Source organism: Leptonychotes weddellii, chromosome 3, assembly GCF_054177405.1.
Source record: "Leptonychotes weddellii isolate Sample4059 chromosome 3, ASM5417740v2, whole genome shotgun sequence".
Lineage (NCBI taxonomy): Eukaryota > Metazoa > Chordata > Mammalia > Carnivora > Phocidae > Leptonychotes > Leptonychotes weddellii.
Genome location: NC_138371.1, coordinates 53,012,086 through 53,039,836, shown reverse-complemented (window position 1 = coordinate 53,039,836; position 27,751 = coordinate 53,012,086). Strand labels below are relative to the sequence as shown.

General features: G+C 36.5%; 2 protein-coding genes across 2 annotated transcripts in view; one reads left to right on the top strand and one right to left on the bottom strand.

Moving 5' to 3' along the window:
* Positions 1-19,357, bottom strand: part of CIRSR (corepressor of RBPJ and splicing regulator) — a 38,391-nt gene extending 19,034 nt beyond the window's left edge. Inside the window, exons 1-7 of the mRNA XM_006744587.3 lie at positions 19,184-19,357; positions 14,548-14,642; positions 10,251-10,324; positions 9,198-9,208; positions 9,043-9,107; positions 8,174-8,222; positions 7,150-7,267 (exon numbers count right to left, since the gene is read on the bottom strand). Coding sequence (XP_006744650.1) covers positions 7,150-7,267; positions 8,174-8,222; positions 9,043-9,107; positions 9,198-9,208; positions 10,251-10,324; positions 14,548-14,642; positions 19,184-19,255 — 484 coding nt within the window. The 5' untranslated portion in view covers positions 19,256-19,357. The remainder of the gene's footprint in view (positions 1-7,149; positions 7,268-8,173; positions 8,223-9,042; positions 9,108-9,197; positions 9,209-10,250; positions 10,325-14,547; positions 14,643-19,183) is intronic.
* Positions 19,358-19,471: 114 nt separating this feature from the next.
* SCRN3 (secernin 3) lies at positions 19,472-25,522 on the top strand. Its single transcript, XM_081814148.1, has 5 exons — positions 19,472-19,559; positions 21,383-21,552; positions 23,618-23,799; positions 24,834-25,033; positions 25,134-25,522. The coding sequence occupies exons 2-5, from the start codon at positions 21,394-21,396 to the stop codon at positions 25,139-25,141; spliced, it is 549 nt and encodes a 182-aa protein (XP_081670274.1). The 5' UTR covers positions 19,472-19,559; positions 21,383-21,393; the 3' UTR covers positions 25,142-25,522.
* Positions 25,523-27,751: the final 2,229 nt, after the last annotated feature.

The window sequence follows — 27,751 nt, the reverse complement described above, 5'->3', positions numbered from 1 at the left end:
GGATGGTGATAATCGGAGAGGCTATACATTTGTGGGAGCAGGGTGCTATGGGAAATCTCTGTAGTTTCCTCTCAATTTTGCTCTGAACCTAAAACTTCTTTTAAAAAGTAGTCTAGGGGCGCCTGGGTGGCTCAGTCGGTTAAGCGACGGCCTTCGGCTCAGGTCATGATCCTGGAGTCCCTGGATCGAGTCCCGCATTGGGCTCCCTGCTCGGCAGGGAGCCTGCTTCTCCCTCTGACCCTCCCCCTCTCATGTGCTCTCTCTCTCGTTCTCTCTGTCTCAAATAAATAAATTAAAAAAAATAAATAAATAAAAATAAAAAAGTAGTCTATTAAGAAAAAGCACAAACAAAAAACAAAACAAAAGAATTAAGTAGGAGGCACACAGATATATATAACTATTAAATCTATTAAGAAGGCAAAAAAACAAAAACAAAAATACCCCTCTTACCTTGAAAACCCCCACTGTGGATTTAAAATAATGTTTAATTTCAGTATACACTAAAAAAATAAGGGACAGATGGTAAGAGTCAATGGTAAGAATAAGGGCCGGGCGCCTGGGTGGCTCAGTTGGTTAAGCGACTGCCTTCGGCTCAGGTCATGATCCTGGAGTCCCGGGATTGAGTCCCGCATCGGGCTCCCTGCTCGGCAGGGAGTCTGCTTCTCCCTCTGACCCTCCTACCTCTCATGCTCTCTGTCTCTCATTCTCTCTGTCTCAAATAAATAAATAAAATCTTTAAAAAAAAAAAAAAAAAGAATAAGGGCCAAAGAGTATGGGTAAGAGGCAGGTAGGCAGGCCATTTAATTATACTGTAATATAAAAATATTTTATAAAAATTCAGTCACCACTGAAGCTTGAGAGTTTTACATGTAATTCTGATGTATTTAGAGTGCATGGAAACTTACAAAGTTAAGATGATCTTATCGGTAGAAAAGATATTCTAAACCAGCTTAGCCAAAAGAAGCATTTTGATTGCCTAATTTAACTCTGTAAAGGAGAAGTAAATCTTATAGCTGGTCTCTGTAAACCTCACAGCTGGAACATTCTAACAGCACCTTGCAGTTTCCAGTGATCAAAGTAAGTTACTTTATATACTAAACTAAGAATTTCATAATAGAAATAATGCAACACCAGGGGGTGCGGTTATCATGAAATAATTACACTCCTGGGAGATTACAGGCACAAGACTGTACCCCAGGGGTGTGATTATCCCATGATAACCACATCCACTGAAATTGCATTATTGCAAAAATAATCTCTATTCACCGGTGAGACATTATTCAATAGGTGATTTTTTAAAATGAAAAGATTTTTTAGCTTGAATCAGCAAGTGGATTAGGAAATTGGCCAGTTTATTTTTCATTGCATTCAAATTCAGAATAAAACATCATTATTATTTGCTTTCCTATTTGATATAGTAGAGTTTTTTATTTTGTTTTTGAGAAACCTTTAAGAGTTTCTCTTAGTGTTAGTTAAGTGGCACTGCTAAATTCAGGTCAAACTTCAAACATATTAACTAAGCAATAAAATTTTAAATAATTTACTTCTATGTAAAAAATTTTAATTCTTCTAAAATAATATTCACTTAAAAATTACAAATGTACAACCAATGTTAATATATTGGTCTATTTCCTGCCATTTTTCTACAAGTAGCTGTCTATATGTCTACCTACAGATAGCAAGAGAAACACAAATGGAATCCATGTAGCTACTTTGTTTTATAATCTGTTTTTTTAATTTGACCAAATGTTTTTGACAACATCCATATCATTAAATCTTCATATCATATCAATTGTTCTTACATACAGCTGAAGCTGATGGTTCTCAATCTTGACAGTGCATCAGAAATAGATCAGTAACTTTCATCATCTCCTGTGGTATCACAGATGGTGAAAGTTACTGATCTATTTTTACCATAATTTTATTATAGAGTTCAGTGCTTTCAGATATTCTCAGATGAATAAGATAAAGGATTTAAGAAATTAAAAAATATCCTGTGTATTTACCAGTATTTGTTCACACATTTGTCAGTTTTAAAGGAGAAAATGGAAATGGAAATTTCCCTAATGCCTTTTTCTATAGTGAGGCAAAGAATTAGACTGCTAGTTATTTCTCATCATGAATATACAATTTACAAAACACCAGCAACTCTTTGCTTTATTTAGCTGTTCCCACTATTCTGAAAATAAATTTAATATAGGAGCACAAAGGAAAACATTAGCCTTCTGAAGGATATCATGAAATATTCAATGTCTATTAAGCCTAAATTTTAAGTTTCTCTCCCAATTTTAATCACACATTTTAATATAAAAGTAAAAGAAAGTCACTTGTAATTTCACCAAATTATTAAACTATTTCATTCTTCCATGTTTCCTTCTAGTCCTAATGTATACGCATGTAGTTTTATATTATCAAAATCATAATGTAGATTCAATTAGTATTCCTTAATTCACTAAATATAGCAACAGTTTATTCTGCCATTCCCCTAGTGCTAGGTATTTAGTTTATAAGAGTGAAAAATTAGAAATGATGCTGAAATGAACATTTCCCTTAAAATCAAAAAAAGGATTTTCATCACATTACCATCTTTTCTTCTCCACTGTACTATCCCACTTCCAAAAACAACACACCACACTACACAGGATATTCTATGGCATCATTTTTGCCTAAACCTGTTTTCCTAAATTTTCAGATCATGATCATCCTCTAGGGGTGAGAGTCTCAGACTCCTTTCAGGACTCTGATTCAATAGGAGCTTGGGAACCAATCTTTAACAAAAAAACAAAAAAATTTTTTTAAAGAGAGAGCACGCACATGCAAGCAGGGGGTGGGGGGAGGTGCAGGGGGTGGGGAGAGAGAGAGAGAGCAGACTCCCCACTGAGCGCAGAGCCCAGCACACGCAGGGGTAAACCTCACAATCCTGAGATCACGACCTGAGCTGAAATCACAAATCGGATGCTTAATGAACTGACCCACTCAGGAGCTTCCCCTTATCACTTTCTTATAAATTCCTGGAAGCTGAATTTTTAGGTAAAAGAATATGAATGTTTTTAAGGCTTTTGATACATATCACCAAATGACTCTTTAAAAAGGCTATTCCAATTTATCAACAGTGGATTAAAATATTAATTTTACCACACTTGCTTCAACACTGGATGTATATTTCTTTTAAATCTGCCAAATTTGGTAGGCAAAAAGATAATATATTATTTTAGTTTTCATTTCTTTGGTTTTTTTTTTTAGATTTTATTTATTTGACAGAGAGAGTGCGCACAAGCAGGGGGAGCAGCAGAGGGAGAGGGAGAAGTAGGGAGCCTGACATGGGGCTTGAACCCAGGACCCTGAGTTCGTGATCTAAGCTGAAGGCAGATGCTTAACTGACTGAGCCACCCAGGTGCCCCTATTTCTTTGGTTATTAATGCTCTTGAAAATGTCCTCATAGGTTTAATGGCCATTTGGAGTCCTCCTTTTCTAAGCTACATATATTTATATCTTTTGCTCTTTTGCGTTTGTATGTTCATCTTTTTCATGTTGACTTGAAAAAACATTTTATATATTATTGAAAGAACATTTTATATATTAGTGATATCAACTATAGTATTTCAATAAAATTAATACTTTTTTTTACCCTCTACCACCCCACTGCTCAATTCATTTAGATACAGAGAAATAGTCACTAATTTGTAGACATCTCAAGCTTGGTTACAAATATGTTAAGACTTATTAGAAGCTAAATAATACAGCATTTTTCTATTTGGTTCACTTTATTTTGAAAAAGTTTTTATGACTGAAGAACAGTACTACAGTATAACCCCACCATAAGTGGGCTCCAAAAACTTTGTATAAAATGAATGATTACTTTAAAGTTTATGAATGTAAATGGGTGGTGGAGGAGAGCTAATAAACCAGCTTTGTTGTATCTGAATTCACCAAGATTTTATTTATTTGAGAGACAGAAAGAGAGAGCACGAGCAGGGGGTTGGGGCAGAGGGAGAGGAGAAGCAGGCTCCCTGCTGAGCAGGGAGAGCCTGATGTGGGGCTCAATCCCAGGACCCCAGGATCATGACCTGAGCCAAAGGCAGACACTTAACCAATTGAGCCACCCAGGCACCCCTCACCATTTCCAATACTTTTTTTTTTTTTAATATTTTATTTATTTATTTGACAGAGAGAGACACAGGGAGAGAGGGAACACAAGTAGAGGCAGAGGGCGAGGGAGAGGCAGGCTTCCCTTGGAGCAGGGAGCCCGATGCGGGGCTCGATCCCAGGACCCTGGGATCATGACCTGAGCCGAAGGCAGAAACTTAACCGACTGAGCCACCAGGTGCCCCTCCAATACTCTTAAAAATAGGTTAATAGCACAAGTTCTTTTGGTTGTTGTTACAGACTTTCTAATACAGAATCAAGACAAAGCAGGTCTATTGATTACTAAATAAAAGGCTAAGTCTGGAGTCTATCCTACTCATTCTCTCAGAAGCAGGATCAAAGTAAGATGAAGCTGGGGAACAAAGACAGCCATTACCACTGCCTGCCCCTAGCCAATACAGGAGTCATAGAGTTGTAAGGGCACCACAAGGCTGAGTGAAGGAAAAATGAGAAAGATGCAACCCCCTTTCAGATACAACATCAGATTCCTATGACTACTAAGATTAGTGGTCAGAAATATTTGGGTTGGGGCACGTGGGTGGCTCAGTCGGTTAAGCGTCTGCCTTTGGCTCGGGTCATGATCCCGGGGTCCTGGGATCGAGCCCGACGTCGGGCTCCCTGCTCCACGGGGAGCCTGCTTCTCCCTCTCTCTCCCTTTGCCTCTCCCTCTCCCTTTGCCTCTCCCCCTGCTTGTGCTCTCTCTCGCTATCTTTGTCACTATCTGTCTGTCTCTATCAAATAAATAAATAAAATCTTTAAAAAAAAAAAGAAATATTTGGGTCAACGGGTTCTTTATATGACCTAGTCTACACCCATGTTCTTTGGGGCTTTATTTCTTTTGGGACCGCTCTCTCTTCTTTCATTAGTTGAGTGGGGGCAGGGGAGGAGGGAACATCAGTATGTGGGTTTTAAGAGTACCTGCACTGTGGAATTAGTGGGACATTCTTTTGTCAGAGATTGCCAGGTACAGACCAACATTCTCTCATCACTGAGCAAATAGTTTCCCTCTCTGTAAAATATGATTTCTAAACCTTCTTTAGAGCAGTAAGGAAAAAAAAAAAATCAATTGTTAATATTCTGTCTCTGTACTTCTCTACTCGTTCTAACATCCATAACACTATAAAAGAAACAGTGTCAAGGGGCTCCTTGGTGGCTCACTCAGTTGAGCCTCCAACTCTTGGTCTCAGCTCAGATCTTGATCTCAGGGTCATGAATTCAAGCCATGCATTGGGATCCACACTGGGCATGGAGCCTACTTAAAAAAAAAAAAACCCACAAAAACAAAACAAAAAAACCACTGTCAAACTTGACAATGGATCAAATTCCTAAACTCTTAATATGGGAACTGGCATCCTGAATCCTAAAGCCTGCCTCTGGCTTGCTGGAAGGAAGCAGGATCTCTTGTGAGAGAATAGAGGCTGAAGGTCATATGCTGACTGACAGTGAACCTTGGGCTCAAAGGTGGTAGTGAAAGCCACAGGGAGTCCAAAAAAGGTGCATGAGAGGGCTGGTGAACTGAGGGGACGGGCCTTCACGCCCAGAGCACTTGCTTCAGTACAGCAGCTCTGCCTTAATACACGTTCTATGTACTGGGGTTTCATGTAAGATTTCTTTTTAAAGAAGGTTCTATAGCGGGGCACCTGGGCGGCTCAGTCGCTAAGCGTCTACCTTCGGCTCAGGTCATGATCCCAGGGTCCTGGGATCGAGCCCCACATCGGGCTCCCTGCTCCGCGGGAGACCTGCTTCTCCCGCTCCCACTCCCCCTGCTTGTGTTCCCTCTCTCGCGGTGTCTCTCTCTGTTGAAAAATAAAATCTTTAAAAAAAAAAAAAAAAGGTTCTATAGCTTCTTAAATAATGCTGAAAAATCTCTTGAGTTATACTATCACCCTTATTTTAAGATGAGTTGAAGCTCATAAAAGTGAAGTAACTTGTTTAAGATTACAGAGTTAAGCAGGTTATTTTTATTTATAATTTATTATCACTTATAGTTGGATTGGTGTGGCTGTCTCAATAATATACTAATAAGGCACTGATAAATTTAAAACTTCTCAGCTTTAATATCTGAGAACTCAGGGGCACCTGGGTGGCTCAGTCGGTTGGGTGTCTACCTTTGGCTTGGGTCATGATCTCGGGGTACTGGAATTGAGCCCCACATCGGGCTCCCTGTTCAGCAGGGAGTCTGCTTCACTCTCTCTGCCCTTCTCCCTGCTTGTGTGCTCTCTTTCTCACTCTCTCTCAAATAAACAGATAATTTAAAAAAAAAAAAAATCTGAGAACGCAAATGATCCAAACCAAATTAGACCAGTTTTTTTAAGTCGTCAATAATAAGCAGGAAGGTATAACTTTCAAGTAAAAAATTTTAACATATTTAACATCTTTTTTTTTTTTAAAGATTTTATTTATTTATTTATTTGACAGAGAGAGACACAGCGAGAGAGGGAACACAAGCAGGGGGAGTGGGAGAGGGAGAAGCAGGCTTCCCGCAGAGCAGGGAGCCTGATGCGGGGCTCGATCCCAGGACCCCGGGATCATGACCTGAGCCGAAGGCAGACGCTTAACGACTGAGCCACCCAGGCGCCCCTATTTAACATCTTTTTAATCTCAGTTTTGATTTTATCTCTGGACTAAAATGACACAATTGCTGAGTCTTCTAGTCAGCCTACATTTACAATTTTGGAGGACATGAGAAATAACCATTTCTTCCTTCTATTTTTAGGTTACTAACCTGATGAACTATGCTTAATATATTTTTTACCTTTAAAATCAAGTTTATAGGCTCTGGGCTAGAAAAATTAAATTTAATTCTAATACGCAGCATTTCAAATTCAAAATATATTACCAGAGTTTCCCATTGATCATATTTTGGGTACATGACTTAGTCCAAAAAAAACAAACCAAAGGAAAACAATACCCAGAGAGATTAAAGAAAAATGTTATCTTTCCTTGTTATGTTTATCCTTGATACAAATTCTAAAACAAACATAATTCATGTCTAGTGCCTACCTGAGCCATCAGTGGGAACTGAACTTGCATTGATTCCAGAAAGACCAAACAGAGGACATTCTCGATCTGTGTTGACATGACCCCATTTGTGACATTTAATGCACCTCACGTTTCGAACCTGAGAAATAGTGGACGTTATTTTAGTTATTAAGGTAGTAAGAATCTAAGAAATGTTCAAATCCCTACTCCTTGGTAGAGTTTAAGTTAAATTACTGTCATTTTTCAAAGATTTCCAGTGAAAGACTCCATGACTGTATTTGGTAATTTAATATAAATACTAATATCTTTTATAAATTCTGCCTAAAAGCTATGAATCCTATTTCTTTTTGACTGTTACTTGGTGGCAATAAAACAATGTCATCCAAAAAGAAATGGTAAAATACCAAAAAGGAATTACGTTATGGCTGAATCTTAAATTCTCTAATTTTTAAAAGTTAACCTTTGAAGTTTCGGTTTCCTAATCAGGGGTTGGCAAACTTTTTCTGTAAAGAATCAGAGAGTAAATATTTTAAACTTCATGGGCCAGAGGTCTCTGTTCCAACTCTGCCAATGTAGCAGGAAAGTAGCCACAGATAATATGTAAATGAATAAGCAAGGCAGGATTCCAAAAAATGTTATTTCCAACAAGAATCTGGCCTTCTGGTGATATTTTGTCCCAGTTCTAAACAAATAGTTTTAAATCTTTTCTTAACCTTAAGCTAATTCTCCAATTTCCTGAAAACTGAAGAGACCCCTATCATTATAACCCTCAGTATAAAACTTTGATTCCTATCTTTTTTTTTTTTAAACAGGAGAAAATCAAATTTAATAGGCATATGTACAGGGAATCCACATGAACATGAGATTCCCGATTCCTATTTTATCAGTCTACTACATTTAATGTTTTTTCCCCTAGTCCTTTTACTACCTGATACAAATCAAAACCAAAGAGCCCTTTTCAGCTTACATACCTTTTGGACAACAGTATAAAGAAGTATTTATTAAATAAAAATTATTCTTACAGAGTAAAATATGGGTCACTTGCCTGAATACCAAAGGGCTGATCTCTGATGTTCATGTCATCTTTGGCATATCTATTAAGTAGAGAATACATACAAACACAATATTAAGAACAATTTAATAAATTAAACAGCAGTTATTCTGAAAATAGTTTTATAGTTCTAAATATATTATAAAATATGTAACTTCAATAAATACACAGAACTATGAAATCTATTTAGTAATTCCAAACACCACTTATTATTAATTGTCCAGTTTGATGATTTGTGATTTTTTTTTTTTAAAGATTTTATTTATTTATCTGACAGAGAGAGACACAGCGAAAGAGGGAACATAAGCAGGGGGAGTGGGAGAGGGAGAAGCAGGCTTCCCACCGAGCAGGGAGCCCAATGCAAGGCTCGATCCCAGGACCCTGGTATCATGACCCGAGCCGAAGGCAGACGCTCCATGACTGAGCCACCCAGGTGCCGCTGATGATTTGTGATTTTAAAAAAAGGAAAACTATATAAAATTAAAGTCTATGATCAAGTAAAGTCTATGATCAAGTCTATGTATAAATAAATACCTTTAACATTAGTTGCCTGCACTAGTGAACGAAAAGACAACATAAGATGGGATATTAAAGTTAGTGATATATATTTCATCTTTTTTTTTAAAGTTTTTTTTTTAAGATTTTATTTCTTTATTTGACAGAGAGAGACACAGCAAGAGAGGGAACACGAGCAGGGGAGGGAGAGTGGGAGAAGCAGGCTTCCCACTGAGCAGGGAGCCCGATGAGGGGCTCGATCCCAGGACTCTGGGATCATGACCTGAGCCGAAGGCAGACGCTTAATGACTGAGCCACCCAGGCGCCCCATGATACAGATTTCATCTTAAAAGAAAACTGGCTCTTACTTTTCTCGGGGGGCTCCTTTCTGCCATTCAAATTTGTATTCGGTCTCTCCTTCTGTTTCTTCTTTCTAAAAACATTCATTAAGAAGTCTTTCAATTTTTCCATAAAATTACAATCTATTGCCAAGTAAATCCAAACACAGAAAATAGTACTTTACCTCTTTGTTTTCTTGATTGCAGATCAAACATATGGGAGGAAAAAAAAGGTAGATCAAGTTAAAAATTTCAACATTAAAGTCTGCTATCATATACTATACTATGCTGTCATGGTATTTAATTGTAACTTTTAAGAAATTATTGGTTTGACCTTTTTTTTTCTTCTTTCACAAGGTAAAATTCAAATCACTAAAGGATAAATACAATATTGAATGAGACAGTATGCAGTAAGCATATTAATTCCTAGTTTTTAAACTTTTATATTTTTCATTGACAGAATATTATGCTATCTATAAGTATATTCAGTAAGAAGGACTAAAGATGTTATACACAAATTATAAAAGAATAAATGCACTTCTGCTCATGCTGACATTTTTTCCTCCTCAAAGGTCAAGTCATTAAAAATGTCAAGTCACGAAATATTACTAGATTAGACAATTATTTTTACTATTTATTCTATTGTACTGAATTCAGTATTTTAAAATTATCTTTACAGAATAATAGCAATTTTAAAAGATGAAGAGCAACTTTTATGTATGTATGTATTTATTTATTTAAAGATTTATATATAAATTTATTTATTTATTTAGAGAGAACACAAGCAGGGAGAGGGAGAGAGAATCCTAAGCAGACTCTGTGCTGAGCACAGAGCCCAACACAGGGCTCAATCTCATGATCCTGAGATCATGACCTGAGCCCAAATCAAGAGTTGGACACTTAACCAACTGAGCCACCCAGGAGCCCCAAAAGATGAAAAGCAATTTTTTTTTTTTAAAGATTTTATTTATTTATGTGACAGAGAAAGACAGTGAGAGAGGGAACACAAGCAGGCGGAGTGGGAGAGGGAGAAGCAGGCTTCCCGCCGAGCAGGGAGCCCAATGCGGGGCTCAATCCCAGGGCCCTGGGATCATGACCTGAGCTGAAGGCAGACGCTTAACAACTGAGCCACCCAGGCGCCCCAAAGAGCAATTTTTTAAAAATGTCTGTCATAATGGTTCTCAATCTTTAGTTGTCAACACATCAAAGACTAAAAAAAAAGGAAATGAAGCAAGTACCTTTTTTAGCTCCTGGTGGGGCCTCATACATGAAATTAAGGCCATTCTTTACACGCTCATCTCCCATAAGCAACCTAAATTAAACAAGAAAGTTAACAATTTTACATAGGAGGAAAAAAATTACAGAATAACCGTTCCCCATCTCTCACAACCCTAAGGGAGTTAAGAGAAAATATTTTTATTAGAGATAAAGTTCCAAAACTTTACTTCACTGATTAGATAACATCTGAAGTACATGAATGGGAAGTCAAATAGTACTGCCTCTTTAGTAACTGGTTTTAATTTGAGACTCTCTCATTACCTGAGAGATCTTCGCCCTTCCAACAGAAAAGGGGAAAAATGCCATGGTCACTCTCACATGCTTTTCTTAAACTCTGAAATGCTATGGAAATAATGACAGCTTTGAAATCCTATATGGCAGCACAAATTTGGAATTAAGTTAAATAGTGCCAACATTTTTTTCTTAATTGTGAGGGATCAAACAGTTTTGGAAAAATGAGTCTCTCTAGAATTTCTTTAGAAAGTCAAATCCAATTAATGCTTGTAATAAGAGTCAAAGTCAATAGGAGAATCAAATTCTTTGATGAAGCCAAAGAGGAGAGAACAGTTTAAAGATATTCTACAACAGGTTAATTACTATGATGGAATCAATGTCTGCTGCACCTCAAAAATCATTTTCTTTCTAGTTCTAACACTGAAAATTCCCAGTTTGGGTTCTGTTTAGAGAGATATGCAGTGATTTTTTTTAAAAAAGCTCTGCAATAAATTGAATGCCTGGTTGAGTTAAAGTTTTAATTCATAAGATCCAAGTAAGTCCTGATTATCAAGATGAAAGCTAAAGAGTGAATAGAATCTCCTCTTATACTTGAAAAAGGCAATCACAAAGGGTATATTACATAATTATAATTCTTCTCTTATTTCCATTGGAATTTATAAAGAACCGTAAAAAAAAAAAAAAGGAGAGCCAAAAAAAAAAAAAAGGAAAAGAGCAAAAGGATGACAGATCTATATCCATACAATGGAATATTATTTTGCAATAAAAAGGAATGAACTACTGATACATGCTACAAAATAGATGAACTTCAAAAACATTATACTAAGTGAAAGAAGCCAGTCACAAAAGACCATTTATATGTATGATCCCATTTATATGCCAAGTTCAGAACAGGCAAATCTACAGAGACAGAAAGTAAATTAGTGGTTACTTAGTGTTGACAGGTAGAGGGACAGGGTGTGGGAATGGGAAGTAACTGCTAACGGGTACAATATTTCTTTTTCAGATGATGAAAACGTTCTGATATTAGATTACGGTGATGGCTCCAAAACTCTGTAAATATATATACTTAAAGCCAACATACACTTTTAACAAATTATATCTTAAATTAACACCATTTTAAAAGTTAAAATCAAGCATATGAAAAGCTCAGTATCATTAGTTATCAGAGAAATATAAGCCATAGAGAAATATAAATTAAAACCATGAGATACCACTGCATACTAATTAGGATGGCTATTATGAAAAAAAAAAGGAAAATAATAAACATTGGCAAGGACATGGAGAAAATGGAACCCTGGTGCATTACTGGTAGGAATGTAAAATGGTGCAGCTACTATGGAAGAGTTTGGTGGTCCTTTAAAAGCTAGATACAGAATTACTATATGATCCAGCAAATCTATTCCTAAGTATATACCTAAAGGAACTGAAAGCAGGGACTTGAACAGATAGATATTTGCATGCCAATGTTTACAGAAGCATTACTCACAATAGCCAAAAGGCAGAAGCAACTCAAGTGTCTATCCATGGATGGATGGATAAACAAAATATGGTATATACATACAATGGAATATTAATCAGCCATAAAAAGAAAAAAGTTCTGACACATGCTACAATATGGATGAATCTTGAACACATTGTGCTAAGTGAAATAAGTCAGACGCAAAGAGACAAATATTTTTATTCTACTTATAGGAAGCACCTATAACAGGCAAATTCAAAGAGAAAGTAAAATAGTGGTTACCAGGGGCTGGACATAGGTGCCAAGCTGGTAGAGCAGTCAAAGGCCAAAACTGAACAATCTGAGCACCAAAAGAAGTAACAATAGTATTGGATTATAACCCATTAAATAAATACCTGAGTCCATACTGATAGAAATAAATAATTAAATAAATAACTAAAGGAGGGAAAGGGAAAATTCTTTTTTCCACAGGAATTCAAATTTTAAAATGTAGAAGGAATGAGAGGAATAGATTAGAATACCACAGTAATAATTGATGCAGGCAATATCCAACAGTGAATGCTAAATTAGTGAACAATAGTTCAAGGAAGAACAGGATATTTGTATAGCTTCAAATATTAAATTACAAAAAGAATAAAGTAACTCTTTTTTAAGATAAAGAATAAACAGGGAGTGCCTGACTGGTTCAGTTGGTAGAACGTGCAACTCTTGATTTCAGGGTCTTGAGTTCAAGCCTCATGTTGGGCATGGAGCCTACTTAATTAAAAAAAAAAGAATAAGCAGTATAATCTGTTGCAAACCTACTTTTCAACTTCCACTATCTCTTTATCAGCCTAACTCAACTATCGGCTGCTTCCCTGAACACCCTCTCTACTTTCCCCCTGTGATCTTTAATAAGCTTTTACTATATGGAAATCAGGGTTTCTCAACAGTGATGCTACTGACATTTTGGACCAGATCATTCTTTGCTGTGTGGGGCTGTCCTGCATATTGTAGGTTGTTTTGTTTTGTTTGTTTTCTCTGAATGTAGGTTGTTTTGCAGCATCCCTAGTCTCCACTCCCTAGATGTTGGTAGCATCCAACCTCTGAGTTGTGACAATCAAAAATATGTCCGAACACTGCCACAGGTCCCCTGGCAAGGGCATGGGGGTGTGTGGGGGCAATAATGGTCTTCAGATAGAACCACAGATCTAAATCCTCAACATTCTTCATAGTTCAGCTCAAATGTCACTTCTTTCATGAAGTCTTACTTTGTTATCCCAAATTATTATTCTGTCCTACATTAGCATCTACAGTTTTTAAAACATTGTTTTTAATATATCAGTTATTATATTCAGCTTTGAACTATAATACTTAGTAGATATTCCTGAGGGCAGAGACAAACTACGTATCACACTTTTATAAGCCCCTATAACAAAAAGGCCTATTTACTGTTTTGCATGGAAGGTACTCAATAAAAGTTAACCAGATTAAACTGAATTAGTGAGAAAAGTACTTAATTGAAACTAAAAGTTTTATTTCTATAATTTCACTCTTGATATACTATATTTTAAAGAGAATATTTTGTAAGTTTAGTAGTACTTATATTTCATATCTTGATGAAAAACAGAAATGAGCTGAAGAAAGTATGGTCTATATAACTAAAGCACCACTATTCACTTGCTTGATTAACCAAGAGCAACCAGCTTGAGTTAGACTTGCTAATATAAACATAAAATGACAATAAATAAAGGGCAGGTCCTATGCTAGAATAAACCAATAAAGGACTCTAGCTATGATCCTGCCATTAATAGAGCAACGACATGCAGGTCAAGTAGAGTCACTTCATTTTACTTCTTGAAGGTGTCCTGTGCATCTCTTCATTTCAGTGTATGCTAAAGAAATATCTTGTAAGCAGTCTCAGTAGTTCGAGTATAGACTTTCATTGTTCTTCCAAGCTTTACCTAAGTTGGGATTTGCTCATAAACTGTATATGGAGTCACATCAACGTATGTTTTATGTGAATTATGGGTAAGGTTGGAAAAAGTGGCAATGTACAGATATAAGAGTAAAAAGGGTACCAGGAAATAGAATCCTATCATTGGGGCATTCAATTCAAAAAAAGCTAATTTAATACATGATTTAATAAGTGATCATTCTCATGCAACTGATTATTCTAAAAACACTAGCATATAAGCAAAATAAGTCAACCAGAGAAAGACAGTTATCATATGATCTCACTGATATGTGGAATTTAAGAAACAAAACACGATCATAGGGGAAGAGAGGGAAAAATAAAACAAGACAAAAATCAGAGAGGGAGACAAACCATAAGAAACTCTCAATCATAGGAAACAAACTGAGGGTTGCTGGAGGGGAGGCGAGTGGGGGGATGGGGTAACTGGGTGATGGACTTTAAGGAGGGCACGTGATGTAATGAGAACTGAGTATTACACAAGACTGATGAATCACTGAACTCTACCTATGAAACTAATAATACATTACATGTTAATTAATTGAATTAAAAAAAAAGCCAACCATACACACACAAATAAAACCACTAGCACAGTGGAATTTCTTACCTATTATCATATGATTCTTGTTCTTTAAGATACTGTTGCATTAATTCTTCTTGTTTCTTCTTATCATATGATATTTTTTGTTCTGCCATCCATACCTAAATTAATAAAGTAAAAAATTTAAGTTAAATAAAAAGTTTGCTTTTCTTTATAATAAAATATAAAATGTTACCATACATAGTTTACAACATAACCTATTTGGCCATAATGACATCACCACAAAAAAACAGCTAAAAAGTCTGATTTGTGCCTTGATACAGGTCCTTAAATCTAGTCATTCAAAACAGCTAAACTTTCAGGCAAAAATATCAAACTTAAGAACCACTTTGAGCACCTGTGGTACAACAGCTTCTTGCACTGAGTCTCTGTGTTGTCTCAGAGAAGAGAATGACCATCTCTCTATATGGAACATGTCTAGTCTAGAAAACGTCTAGGGCACAACCAGTAGGAATAAATAATGCCCACCAATGCCAATGGGTAACACAGACACTCCAAAAGAGGAGAAATGGAGGATAAGGAAAAGAAAAAAGAAAAGAAATTGAAAGGTAATTGTAGAAAAAAGGGAAGAGACAAGAGAGGAAACAGAGACAACACAGAGATGCGTCAAATGTCTTGGAGTTGCTCAAGGGCACCACACTACAGGCTGAATGTGTCCCCATGTGAAATCCTCAAAATCATAAAAGTGGTGGAGGTAAAAAGCCCACACAACTTATTCAAGGATACTTAATCAGGTTATTTCTAGGTTTAAAAGATATCAATGCCTTCCTACTGCTTTTACAGTAAAGGACACAGTATTTGACAACCATTCAATGTAAACAGCAAGTCAAAACTTTCTCTCCAAACATGCTAAGTTTTAAGAAGGTAAATTGGAGGACAAATACTTACATTGATAAAATTATAATTATTAATTATGGGGGCAGATAGGTGTGGTGAAGAGGGTGTGGGATAAACTGCCATTACTCAATTTTAGAAGCAAAAGAGGGGTAGTTACCAGTATTTTAGTAGTGATAAAAAAGGAAGGTTCTAAGGGGACACTGTTTTAGATGTGGACAAGAAGGAATTCACATGGAAATAAAAGCAAAAACAGAAATGAAAAGAGAATTCTTCAGGGACAGCATATACCAGAAATTTCTTTTGGTACAAGTTTCCTGAAAGTTTCTTCCACTGACTTCATACTTACCAGTGTAACGTTACAGAACAAAAAAAAAACCCCTACACTTGGAATAGGCAATAAAAAGCACATTTGGAATTTTCACTGTAGCTCAAAGTGAAAACAGCTGCAACAAAGACATACAGGGTGTCACTGCCTCGTAGAATAACACATTAATAATATTCAAATGAATAACATATTATTTCTAACAATACCATTTATTTAAAGCTCTAGATTTTACAAAGTTATTTATTAGTCTCAATTGCTCAAGAGCTTAAATACATATTGAGTACCATGGACTGGAATAAAAATAAAACACACTTTTGCCTTCAAAATGCTCAGAATCTAATAAAAATTACATAGCTTTTCTGTATGTTTAAGCTATTTCATAATAAAAAAATGAATTGTGTAAATAATAATAAAGTTTGATATCAGGATAATAGAAATATGCCCAAGATAAATAGAACAAGATAGTGATTAGAGGACAGGAGGAAGTCTGGTACAATGGAATGCTTTCTAGCAAGTTTTGGTTTTTAGAAGTTAATTTTTTTTAAAGATTTATTTATTTTATTTTAGAGAGGGGGTGGAGAGAGAATCTGAAGCAGACTCCCCACTGAGTGCAGCGCCTGACAGGAGGCTCGATCTCACAAACCCAAAATCATGACCCGAGCTGAACCAAGAGTTGGACACTCAACCATGTGAGCCACCTAGGCACCCCTAGAGGTTAATTTTTAAATTAAGTAACTATATTCATAGGTAGCCAAGGTTATAATTTCTTATAATCTTTCCGAAGATGTTCTAATGCATATATACATAAAATTACACATATGTGTATATATATAAAACAAACATACACACTCTTTTCATAAATGGTAACATATACTGCATACATGCACACAGAATATGCATAAAATAAAACCGAATATCATGGAGATCACTCCTAGATCAGTAAATAAAAGCTTTCCTGGTTTTGGGGGAGGACAGGCTGAATATCATTCCACTGTGGAGCTATCTCATCATTTATTTAATTAATCTCCTGCTGTACTGATGGGCATTTAAGTAATTTCCAATCTTTTGCCATTATAAACTCTGCTTCAACAAATAACCCCATACGTAAATAATTTCATACATGTTAAGCAGGGTTTGAAGAGGATCAAAATTTTGCCAAGGAAAAAACAGGGTAAGATACTACCAGTAGAGGGAACAACTCAAAGGCCCAGATGTGTAAAATAGGAATTAAGTAGTTTGATACTACTGGAGTATAAAATCTGAGGAAGAACAGCAATAGGGGATGAAGAAGGAAAAATAAACTGAAGTTAGATAACAAGGACTTAATCCTGTAGTATTTTAATAAGGAGCCAAAAGAGATCAGAATTGTGTTTTAAAAAGACCACTCTATGGAAACAACCCAAATATTCATCAACTGATAAATAGATAAAATGTGCTATATCCATACAATGGAATTATTCAGCAATAAAAAGGAATACAATACCGATACATTCTACAACATGGATGAACTTCTAAAACATTATACTAAGAAAAAGAAACGATTCATAAAAGGCCACATATTGCATGATTCCATTTATAGGAAATGTTCAGAATAGGCAAACCTACAGAAACAGAAAGCAAGTTAGTCGTTACCTAGGGAGGGGGAGCAGGGAAGGTTAAGGACAAAAGGAGAGTGACTACTAACACACACAGCTTTTTTGGGGAGGTGATGAAAATGTTCTATAATTGTTTGTGGTGGTGACTGCACAAATCCGAGAATATACTAAAAACCACTAAATAGTACACTTTAAGTGGGTGATTGTATGGTATGTGAATTATATCTCAATAAAACTGCCAAATTAAAAAAATATTATTCTGATGGCTATATAGAGAATGGGGTCAAGAGGGGTCAAGACTGGAGTAAAAAAAAAAAAAAAAAAAAACCTGTTACGAAATTTAACAGTTTAGGTGGAAGATGATGAGGGTCTAAGCTAAGAAACAGGAAGTAGTGACAAAGAGGAGAGATGAATTCAAGAGATATTTGTAAGGTAAGACAAACAGAATTTATTAGCTACCTAGATAAAGGGGTGATGGAATCTTGAATTTCTGGCTTCGGTGTCAGGATGAAGGAATTGTGTTACTACCTCTATTTCCTACTAATATGAGATAGGAAGTATAAAAAGAAGAGCAGATTTAGGATGAAAGATATGTCCATTTCAGATATGTTGAGTTTGAGATGCCTGTAATATACCATGATGACACTGTTTAGTATATAGTTGTCTTGAGGTGCTTTAAGCTAGGGGGAGAAAACTTAGAATGTAGAATTGAGAGTCGAGAGTAGAGAGGGAGTAGCTAAAACCATGAAATTGGATGTGATTGTCTGGGAAAGCATATAAAGGCACAGGCCAAGGATGAAGCTCTGGGTAACACATGTATTTTAGGGTCAGGCTACAAATAAAGTTTGTGTGTAGAGGCAATTAGCATTTTACTGAGCAATCCCTCTACGTGGTGGGCCCCATGCTAGGTGGTACTGTGTTTCAAAACCTTTATATACCATCTTATTTAGTCCTTAAAACAATTTCTCAAGGCAAGGTAACTGATACTGGTCATTTTAAATTTACAGATTAGGAGATGGGGATAAGGGATATTAAATATTTGTGAAAGGTCTCAGGGCTAAAAGTGACTGTGCTGAAATAACTAGAATCCAGGTCTGATTCCAAGGTCAGACTTTTCCTACTTCACCACTCTTGCTTTCCACTGTCATACTACTCAGCATGGTTTTTCTGTACTGAACCGAGTAGGCCTGTAACCGATTATTTAAAAAGCCAAAACGGGGGCGCCTGGCTGGCTCAGTCGCAGAGCGTGTAACTCCTGATCTCGGGGGTCGTGAGTTCGAGCCCCACGTTGGTTGTAGAGATTACTTTAAAAAATATAAGCAAATACAAAAATAAAGCCAAACGTCGTCGTGTATCTGAGCCTAATGTAACACTGTGTATACTTCAATTAAAAAATAGTAAGTAAAATAAATAGCCAAACTTCAAAGAGGTCATCAGACGCTACATTACCGGGTGGGATAAAAAGAGGAACAAGAGGTGACTTTATTTCCCTTTTAAGAGTTATCTTAAATAAACAGGTAATCACCTTTGGACAGGATGGCAGAGCTCAGAAGCCACGATCTCTGGGAACCAGAATCAGCTAAGGAAGTAATGAGTAACCCTATGATCAGACTTCTTCATATCTTAAAAGATTTACATTCTAGCTGACAAACCGACCGAGCAGACGAAGGCTGCCCGTCTTCTGGCTGATGTAGAATAGGCGTCGAGGGCCAGCTTTGTCAGCGAGTTTCTCAGCGGAGAAGAAGGGGCGAGAAGACCAGGGCTTTAGGCCTGGGGAAGAGGTGACTGTCCCAGGAATCCCAGAGACACCACCACTTTCACCTCCAGCAGCCCCTGGGAACCCAGACGCCAAAGGCCAGAACCCTCTCCTGCTCCCCTTACTTACTTTTTTGATATTGGACTTGGAGGCGGGATGAAAGTCCTTCTTGCACATGAAATTGGCGAAAGACTTCCCCATCCTAAAGCCTAAGCTGGGGAAGGTAGCCGCGGGACCTGTGAACAACGTAAACAAACACTGCCGCCTAACCGGAACTGCGCCGCCAGGGCGAGCGGGAACTTCCGCGGTCAAAGGTGACAGCTTCCGGCGACTAGCGCCTCCGCCGACCCCAGCACGCCCTTCCCCGTTTCATTGAGGTTAGGTCTTAGGCCGGGGGAGGGGCGTAAACGGGGGCGGGGCGTGCGTAGCGGAGGTGCGAAGTGGGTAGCCGCGAGGGGCAGTGCGGGAGGGACCGAGGGGCTGCGGGAGGTGCCACGGGTCTGAGGTGAGCGGGTTGTGGGCTGAGCGCCGCCAGCTGGGGTGTGGAGTGTGTGCTGGGTGGGAAGGGGTGTTTGAAGTTTGAGCCCTTTAGTCTGGACTCTGACTCGGGTTCCATGAAGTTTTCCGCACCGATTTTCTCGTCTGCGTTGTGAAAACAGTAATTCTCGCCCAAACTGTAGTACGTTCGTATGGATCAAACGATGTGATGTTTCTGAAAGCTCTTGGTGAACTAAAGCATATAAAATAGAATGCCAACTCCACAAGAGCGAGGATTATATTTTGTTACCAGCTGTACGGTGTCTGGCTCAGAAAGATGTTCATAAACATTTGTTGAATGATGAATGCGTACTAGGAGTTCGTAAAGGCTCTCAAACCTTCCCTTTCTAAGTGGGCTAGGTGTTTTCCTAACTAGGTGGCATGTTTCCTTGGCTTCTCGTAGGACGCCTGTTAAGCCAGCCTGATCATCTCGTGCCGCTTGACGGCCCTTGAGACTCCAGGGTTTTCATTGGACGTGGCTACTACCGCTAGGGGATCCACCAACCCAGTCCTTTCTCAGGGAGGCAGTGAGTGTGATAGCAAGAATAAACCTTTCGTGAGAAATTTACTCTTCTGTCCAGTAATAACTATAACAGCTTTCTTTTGCGTGTCTGGTATGTTTCATGCACTATGCAAAAAAGCTTTACACATTGTCTTATTAAATTCTAATAACAGCCTCCTGAGATATTTACCGACGAGACAGAAGGCTTAGATAGAGATTAAATAGCCTGCCAAGGATATGCAGTGGTAGAAATAACTTTGGAACACAAAGAAAAGGCGATCCAGGACATAAAGTTTGAGATTCACACAGAAAAGAATAGCAGCTATCGTATAACTGAGGAACTATCCATAGCTGAGGAAAAGAGACAAGTCTTAATTCAGGCTAAAGGTGTTTCTTTCTTACTTGAGTCATTTTGATTTTTTAATGAAACATTTATTAGATTTATGTTGTTTTTAAATTGCTAGCCTCTATTTGTATGAAGCCATTCTAAAGTTTGGGCATCATAAAGGAAAGCAGGAAACTCTAAAAAAATTATGTCCATTCTGGAAGCGAATATATTCTACCAAAATTGAGGATTTAAGATTTTCCAAATCACAAATGAAGACACAATCTTGATACTAAATTCTACAATCAGGATTTACAAGTTATGTATGTGAACTTCTTCCTGGAAATATCAACAAAAACAATATTTTTGTATTTGTCTGATTCAGTGAGTTTTTAAAAATTTTAGTCATCTCAGTATTATAATCTGTGTATTCTTCTCCAGCTCAGCATTATGTTCTGAGTGTATTCTTCTTGTTTGAGGAAATATTGGGACTTTTCATAAGTTCAGGTGATGAGAATACAAAGATTAATAAAGTGTACTCCCAGCCCTCAATGATCTTACTATCCAGGAAGAGACTCCTATAAGTGCACAAATATGGAAACTCATATGTGTACACAGATATGGTCTTCATAGCAGTAAAATGCAGGCTTCCCAAATATGGAAATAGTGAAAGGAGATTCAGGGAAGACTTCAGGAGAGAAAGATCTTAGAGGATAAATTTGACCTATAGACTAGAAGAAGATACTGGTCATTGCTATGTTCTTACTGATTCTTGTAGTACAAGATTCATTCCCAAGTCGTTTTCTTACTGATTTTTGTAGTACAGTGTAAAGTTTAAACTCTAACGAACACCCTTTATTAGGTATGGCAATAACATCCATTGGTCATCAAGTAAAATTCTTTGTTTTGTATATACTAAAAATGTTTTTCTCCTTTTATTTTGAATCTTCTATATGTTTTTTAGTTTTTTAAAAAATGGAGCCTTGTTCCTGTGATACTTTTGTGGCATTACCTCCAGCAACTGTTGGTAACAGGATTATTTTTGGAAAAAATTCAGATAGATTATGTGATGAAGTACAAGAGGTAGTTTATTTTCCTGCTGCAGTTCATGATAACCCGAGAGAACATCTTCAGGTGGGTGAAGTACATGTTTTGTTTTTCGTTTTTTTTTTTTTTTTTTTGAAGTACATGTTTTGTTAGCAATAGTTTTCTTTAAAAAATGTCATAAACAGCTTTTTTTTAAAAAAAATACCTAGCTATTTGGCAGGAACTATAGAAGTTAAAAATTCAAGGATTTAAATTTGAAAAATAATTTGAGTCAGAACTAGATTTCTGGTCTTATATTTCAATGATTTGGAGGAAGCTGAAATAACAATAAAAATAATTGTTAATTCTTTGATCAAATATTTGAATGTTTATCATACGCAAGCATGTCAAATAGGGCAAAGATTTAAAGTCTGCTGTCAAGACCAGTTCTGTCTTCCGGGAGCTTAGGGTCTAGTAGAGGAATAGGATGTGTATGTAACTAACCCTATTATAAAATAGGGTGGTTTAAATGCTCAATTTAAGTAAGAGCAACAGTTGTGACAACAGTGGAGAAGGAGCAGTTAATTCAGACTAGAGATCAAGGAAGTCTTCACCAGGAGCTGGGGTTTCAGCTGGAGTTTGATGGACAGAAAGTATTCTGATTGGTATAGAACAGAGAAAGTCATTCCAGTCTCTGGAAATAACAGTTTTATCATCAAAAAAAGGCTTATGGGGCCCTGTGATAATACTATTAACATGCATTTTATGCAGTCCATTTGGTAGTATACACATTAATTAAAGGATCCTTTAAAAATTATTAAAAATCCATTCAACAAGGGCGCCTGGGTGGCTCAGTTGGTTAAGCGACTGCCTTCGGCTCAGGTCATGATCCTGGAGTCCCTGGATCGAGTCCCGCATTGGGCTCCCTGCTCGGCAGGGAGCCTGCTTCTCCCTCTGACCCTCCCCCTCTCATGTGCTCTCTCTCTCTCTCTCTCATTCTCTCTCTCAAATAAATAAATAAAATCTTTAAAAAAAAAAAATCCATTCAACATGGAACTTAAAATGTTTCACATTATGCTTTTATTGCTAAGTTATGTATTTTTCAGATTTCATTTTATTGCTATTCTAATACTAAAATATATTAAATATTAGATGTTTTCTGTATACAGGCCTTTTTTTTCTTTTGCGAGACTTTTTATTCATCTTAGATCCATTTCCACTTTCTCTTTATGTTTAAATTTCTCCTATTCTGTAAACCAGTGGTTCTTATTCTTTATACTACCACTAAACTACTTTATAGTATAGTTTATATTTAGTATACTATATATATATAGTATACTACTATATATATACACACACACACACACACACACACACATACACACACACACACACCCCCATCACACCAGATGGGTGACTTCCACAGGTTACGTAGGCTTCTATAGCAATTCTCTTGTATATAAGGGCTACCATATGGGACTTATGTCACTAATTAAGAAATACTGGACATTGAGATTGAGATCCATTCCCTTTAAGCTTCAACTGAATACATCTTCCTCTACAAAATGTTTCGAGATTTCACAACTAGAAACTCTCTCTCCTAAGCTTACGTTAGCACCTCACTTTTACTTTTCTTAATGGCCCTTATACTTTACATTTTGTTGTATTTTAGTTAGTGTGAAGGTCTTAGTTTCTTGAAAGCAAGATTTGTATCTGATTCATCTTTATAACTAATATATCTCTTAGAGTGCTTTGTAGTAAGAGATGCTTAATAAATATTTGAATGAATAAAATCTTTAGGGTCAATTCTGAATAAGTTTTTTTTTTTTAAGATTTTATTTATTTGACACAGAGAACAAGCACAAGCAGGGGGAACAGCAGGCAGAGGGAGAGGGAGAAGCAGACTCCCCGCCGAGCAGGGAGCCCGATGCGGGACTCGATCCCGGGACTCCGGGATCATGACCTGAGCCGAAGGCAGTCGCTTAACCGACTGAGCCACCCAGGCGCCCAATTCTGAATAAGTTTTAAGGGTAATAACTTTATTATAGAAAATTTTAAGTTAGTTATACTTTATTTCATAGTGGGCATATCTTCTGCTTGATTTGTAAGATTCTGAAACTTGATAACTTTTTCTTTTTTGGTTTTATGGTTGTTGCTATGACTTTCTTTACAGTGTACTTACATAGAAATTGATCAAGTTCCTGAAACATATGCTGTTGTCCTTAGTCGCCCAGCTTGGTTATGGGGGGCAGAAATGGGAGCCAATGAGCATGGAGTTTGCATTGGGAATGAAGCTGTATGGGGAAGAGAAGAAGTTTGTGATGAAGAGGCACTACTGGGCATGGACCTTGTCAGGTTATTTTTTAATTATATTTTTTCAGTATAGAACTTGTCTAACACTCTTACAAGTTTTATTTTCCTATTTTTCCCATATTTTGGACATTGATACTTTATAGTTTCTGTTAAAATGCTTCAGAGTACAGACATACCTCATCTTACTATGCTTTGCCTTATTGCACTTCACAGATATTGCAGTTTTTACAAATTGAAGGGGTGTGGCAATGTTATGCCCGGCAAGTGTATCAGCACCATTTTTCCAACAGCATTTGCTTACTTCGTGTCTCTGTGTCACATTTTGGTAATTCTCACAATATTTCAAACTTTTTATTATTATTATATTTGTTATGGTGATCTGTAATTAGTGATTATAACTTGGTGAAAGCTCGGATAATGGTTAGCATTTTTTTTTAGCAAGGAAGTCTTTTTAAATCAATTTTTAAATTAAAGTATGTAATTGTTTTTTTAGACATAATGCTGTGGCACACATAATAAACTATAGTATAGTGTGAACATAACTTTTATATACACTGGGGAACCAAAAAATTCACTTGACTCACTTTTTGCGATATTCGTTTTATTCCAGTGATCTGGAACTGAACCTGCAGTATTTCCAAAGTATGCTTATATATGCATGTAATTTGCAGACTCAAAGATCATTAATTGGGAGAAGGGAAGGAGTTGAAAATTATGATTCGTTTATGTGAATTATGTTAAGTACCTAACATACTTTATCAGACCTTAATTAATTCTCACAGTAGCCTCATGGGCTATATATTATTATCCTCATTTTATAGATGAGATACTGAGATAAAGCAACTTGCCAATAAATTACCAAGTTGGAATTTGAACATTGATCTATGATTCCAAAGACTTTGTTTTCATGATTCCAAACTGACTTCAGAAGGAATGGCTTAGAAGTTGGATTTCAGTTTATCCATTAACTTGAAAGAACTTTTGCTTTGAATATAAACAAAAAATCTCATGTGCATGAAATTGTTTAAGAGAAATGATGGAAATTTAATCTGAGAACTTTTATATTTTTATTTTAGACTTGGCCTTGAAAGAGCTGATACAGCTGAAAAAGCCCTCAATGTCATTGTTGATCTATTAGAAAAATATGGCCAGGGTGGAAATTGTTCAGAGAGTAGGATGGTATTTAGCTATCACAATAGTTTCCTGATAGCTGATAGGAATGAAGCCTGGATTCTGGAGACTGCAGGGAAGTACTGGGCTGCAGAAAAAGTACGAGGTATGGACAACTTTTCATGATTTGTTTTTTTTTTAATTTGTCTTATAATTAATAAAATAACCCCCTTAACTGCAGACATTGCATTTAATTGTTTCTCAAGATTTATAATCCAGTGCAATGAAGGGTTGAACTTCAGGGGAAATGAAAAAATTTGAAAGAATGTTAACAATGAAAGAGCACTACAAAGGGCTTTTCTGAAAAAGAGAAAAAGGTAGTGTTCTCTCTTTTCCATATTATGATACTAATTTTATATAACCTGTATATATTTTCTGTGCTGCATCTCTTGGTTGTTTTAGTACTTTTCTACTTCTTAATAACCCCTTGCCATTTTCTTCCTCTTTTAACTTTGGGCTGAACTTAAACATTTTATTGCGTGTGGATATGGAGGTGAGGAAGAGGGAGTGCTTCTGGGGATTGGTGTCTGTCATTTAGTGGCTGGAAAGAATATCTTGATACAGTAGTAAAGAGTAAACATTGAGTAAAATAACAATTTGATTGTTTTAGGATGCTTTGCATGCATTTTTTTCATGGTTTCTTTGTGACCATATATTCCTTTCATTTTTCAAGCGATGAAATCTGGAAATGTGAAGTGCTTTAGTTGAGGCAGCAATTGAAAGACTTAGAATTTAAATCTTTCCATCCTGACTCTCAGTTCAATATTCTTTCATTAGAATAATGAAAGTATAATTTCATTATACTCAAGCATGATCATGTACTTTTTATGTACTTACTTCCTGGATCTCCTAGTTTTACAGGAGAGATAATTTGCACATGTAAAATATTAAATGGTGCCTGAATGATTCAGGCACATAGATGATGTGAACATTTAGAGAAAGGAAAAGTCATTGTGGGCTGGAGAAATTCAGAAAGTCTTCATGAAGGTAGCCTTGAGCTTTGGAGGATTTGGATGTTATTTTTTCAAAATAAGTCATTGCCAGTGTTTTGATGACATTTTATTTTATATTTTACCTGTTTTTATTTTGCATAATATATAAAATTGAATTTAGACTATTTTCTTATTTTATAATTGGCCTGATTGTACCACTAGCACTCTTTATTTTATTAAGTGTGCTAAATGCAAGAGAGAAATGAATAAATGTATTCTGTTGAGAAAGATAGCCCTACCTAGCCATTCAAAATGAATGCCTGCATTGAGTGTAATTATCCAGTTGTAGATTAACTTTTCCAACTGGTTTCTCTTCCTATTACTAAATGAGCCCAAGAACTACATAATTAAATTTTAGTGAATTATCTATTAGATGGAAAACTCCTCTTCCCTGTCTGATTCTATCATGATGTTATTCTAGTTTTTGTAGTGAGAATATCCCAAGTATGACTTTGTTAGAGTAATTTAATTGATTTCTACTTAGCAAACTGTTACTCTTTTTTTTTTTAATTTTATCAAATCTTTTTTTTTAATTTTATCAAATCTTTTTTTTTTTTTAAGATTTTATTTATTGGGGTGCCTGGGTGGCTCAGTCATTAAGCGTCTGCCTTCGGCTCAGGTCATGATCCCAGGTTTCTGGGATAGAGCCCCACTTCAGGCTCTCTGCTCAGCGGGAAGCCTGCTTCTCCCTCTGGCGCTCCCCCTGCTTGTGTTCCCTCTCTCTCTGTCAAATAAATAAATCTCAAAACTCAACAGTAAAAAGACAATCCAACCAGAAAAATGGGCAAAAGACAGGAAGATATATTTCACCTAAAGGGATATACAGATGTCAAAAAAGCACATGAAATGTTCAATATCATTAACTATTAGGGAAATGCAAACTAAAGCCACAATGAGGTATGTCTCTACTTATATCAGAAGAGTTAAAAATTTTTAAATGACACCACTAAACACTGGTGAGATGGTGGAGAATGGACCACTTAATCATTGCTGGTAAGAATGTGTAGCTACTCTGGAAAACAGTTTGGCAGTTTTTTAAAAAAACTAAATACACAACTACCATACTACCCAGCAATTGCAATCTTGTGCATTTATCCCAGAAACTTACATTCACACAAGAACCTGTACACAAATATTTATAGCAGCTTTCTCCATGATAGCCAAAAACTAGAAACAACCCAGATGTCCTTTAACTTGTGAATGGTTAAACAAACTGGTATATACCATGAAATAATACTCAGCAATAAAAAGGAAGGAACTATTGATATATGTAATAACCTGGATGAATCTTTAGAGAATGCTGTCAAGTGAGAAAAGAAAAAAAAGGTTATATGCTATATTATTTCATGTGTATAATATTCTTGAAATGACAGTAATAGAAATGGATAACAGACTAGTGGTTCCCTGGGGTTAATGAGGGTTTAGTGGGGGTAGATAAGTGGGTGTGCCCATAGGAGGGCAACGTGAGTGATCTTTATGGAGATGGAAATATTCTAGATCTTGACTGTGTCAATACCAATAGTTTAGCTGGGTTATTATACAAGATGTTACCATTGGGGGACACTGTGTAACGGGTACACAGGATCTCTGTATTACTTCTTACAACTGCATGTGAATCTACAATTATCTCAAAATAAAAAGTTTAAAAAGTTTAATTAAAAAAAAGTAATTCATTTATCTTTTTGGGGGCAGGGAGAGAGAGGGAGAGAGAAAGAGCGCAAGCAGAGCAGAGGGGGGTAGAAGGGACAGAGGGAGAGGGAGAGAGAGAATCTTTTTTTTTTTTTATTCTTATGTTAATCCCCATACATTACATCATTAGTTCTAGATGAAGT

Excerpts from the sequence above, each read along its gene's own strand:
- SCRN3 (XM_081814148.1), top strand. The coding sequence starts at position 21,394 with ATGGAGCCTTGTTCCTGTGATACTTTTGTGGCATTACCTCCAGCAACT. Across the intron at positions 21,553-23,617 it reads ACCCGAGAGAACATCTTCAG|TGTACTTACATAGAAATTGA; the intron begins GTGGGTGAAGTA and ends CTTTCTTTACAG. Across the intron at positions 23,800-24,833 it reads CTGGGCATGGACCTTGTCAG|ACTTGGCCTTGAAAGAGCTG; the intron begins GTTATTTTTTAA and ends TTTTTATTTTAG.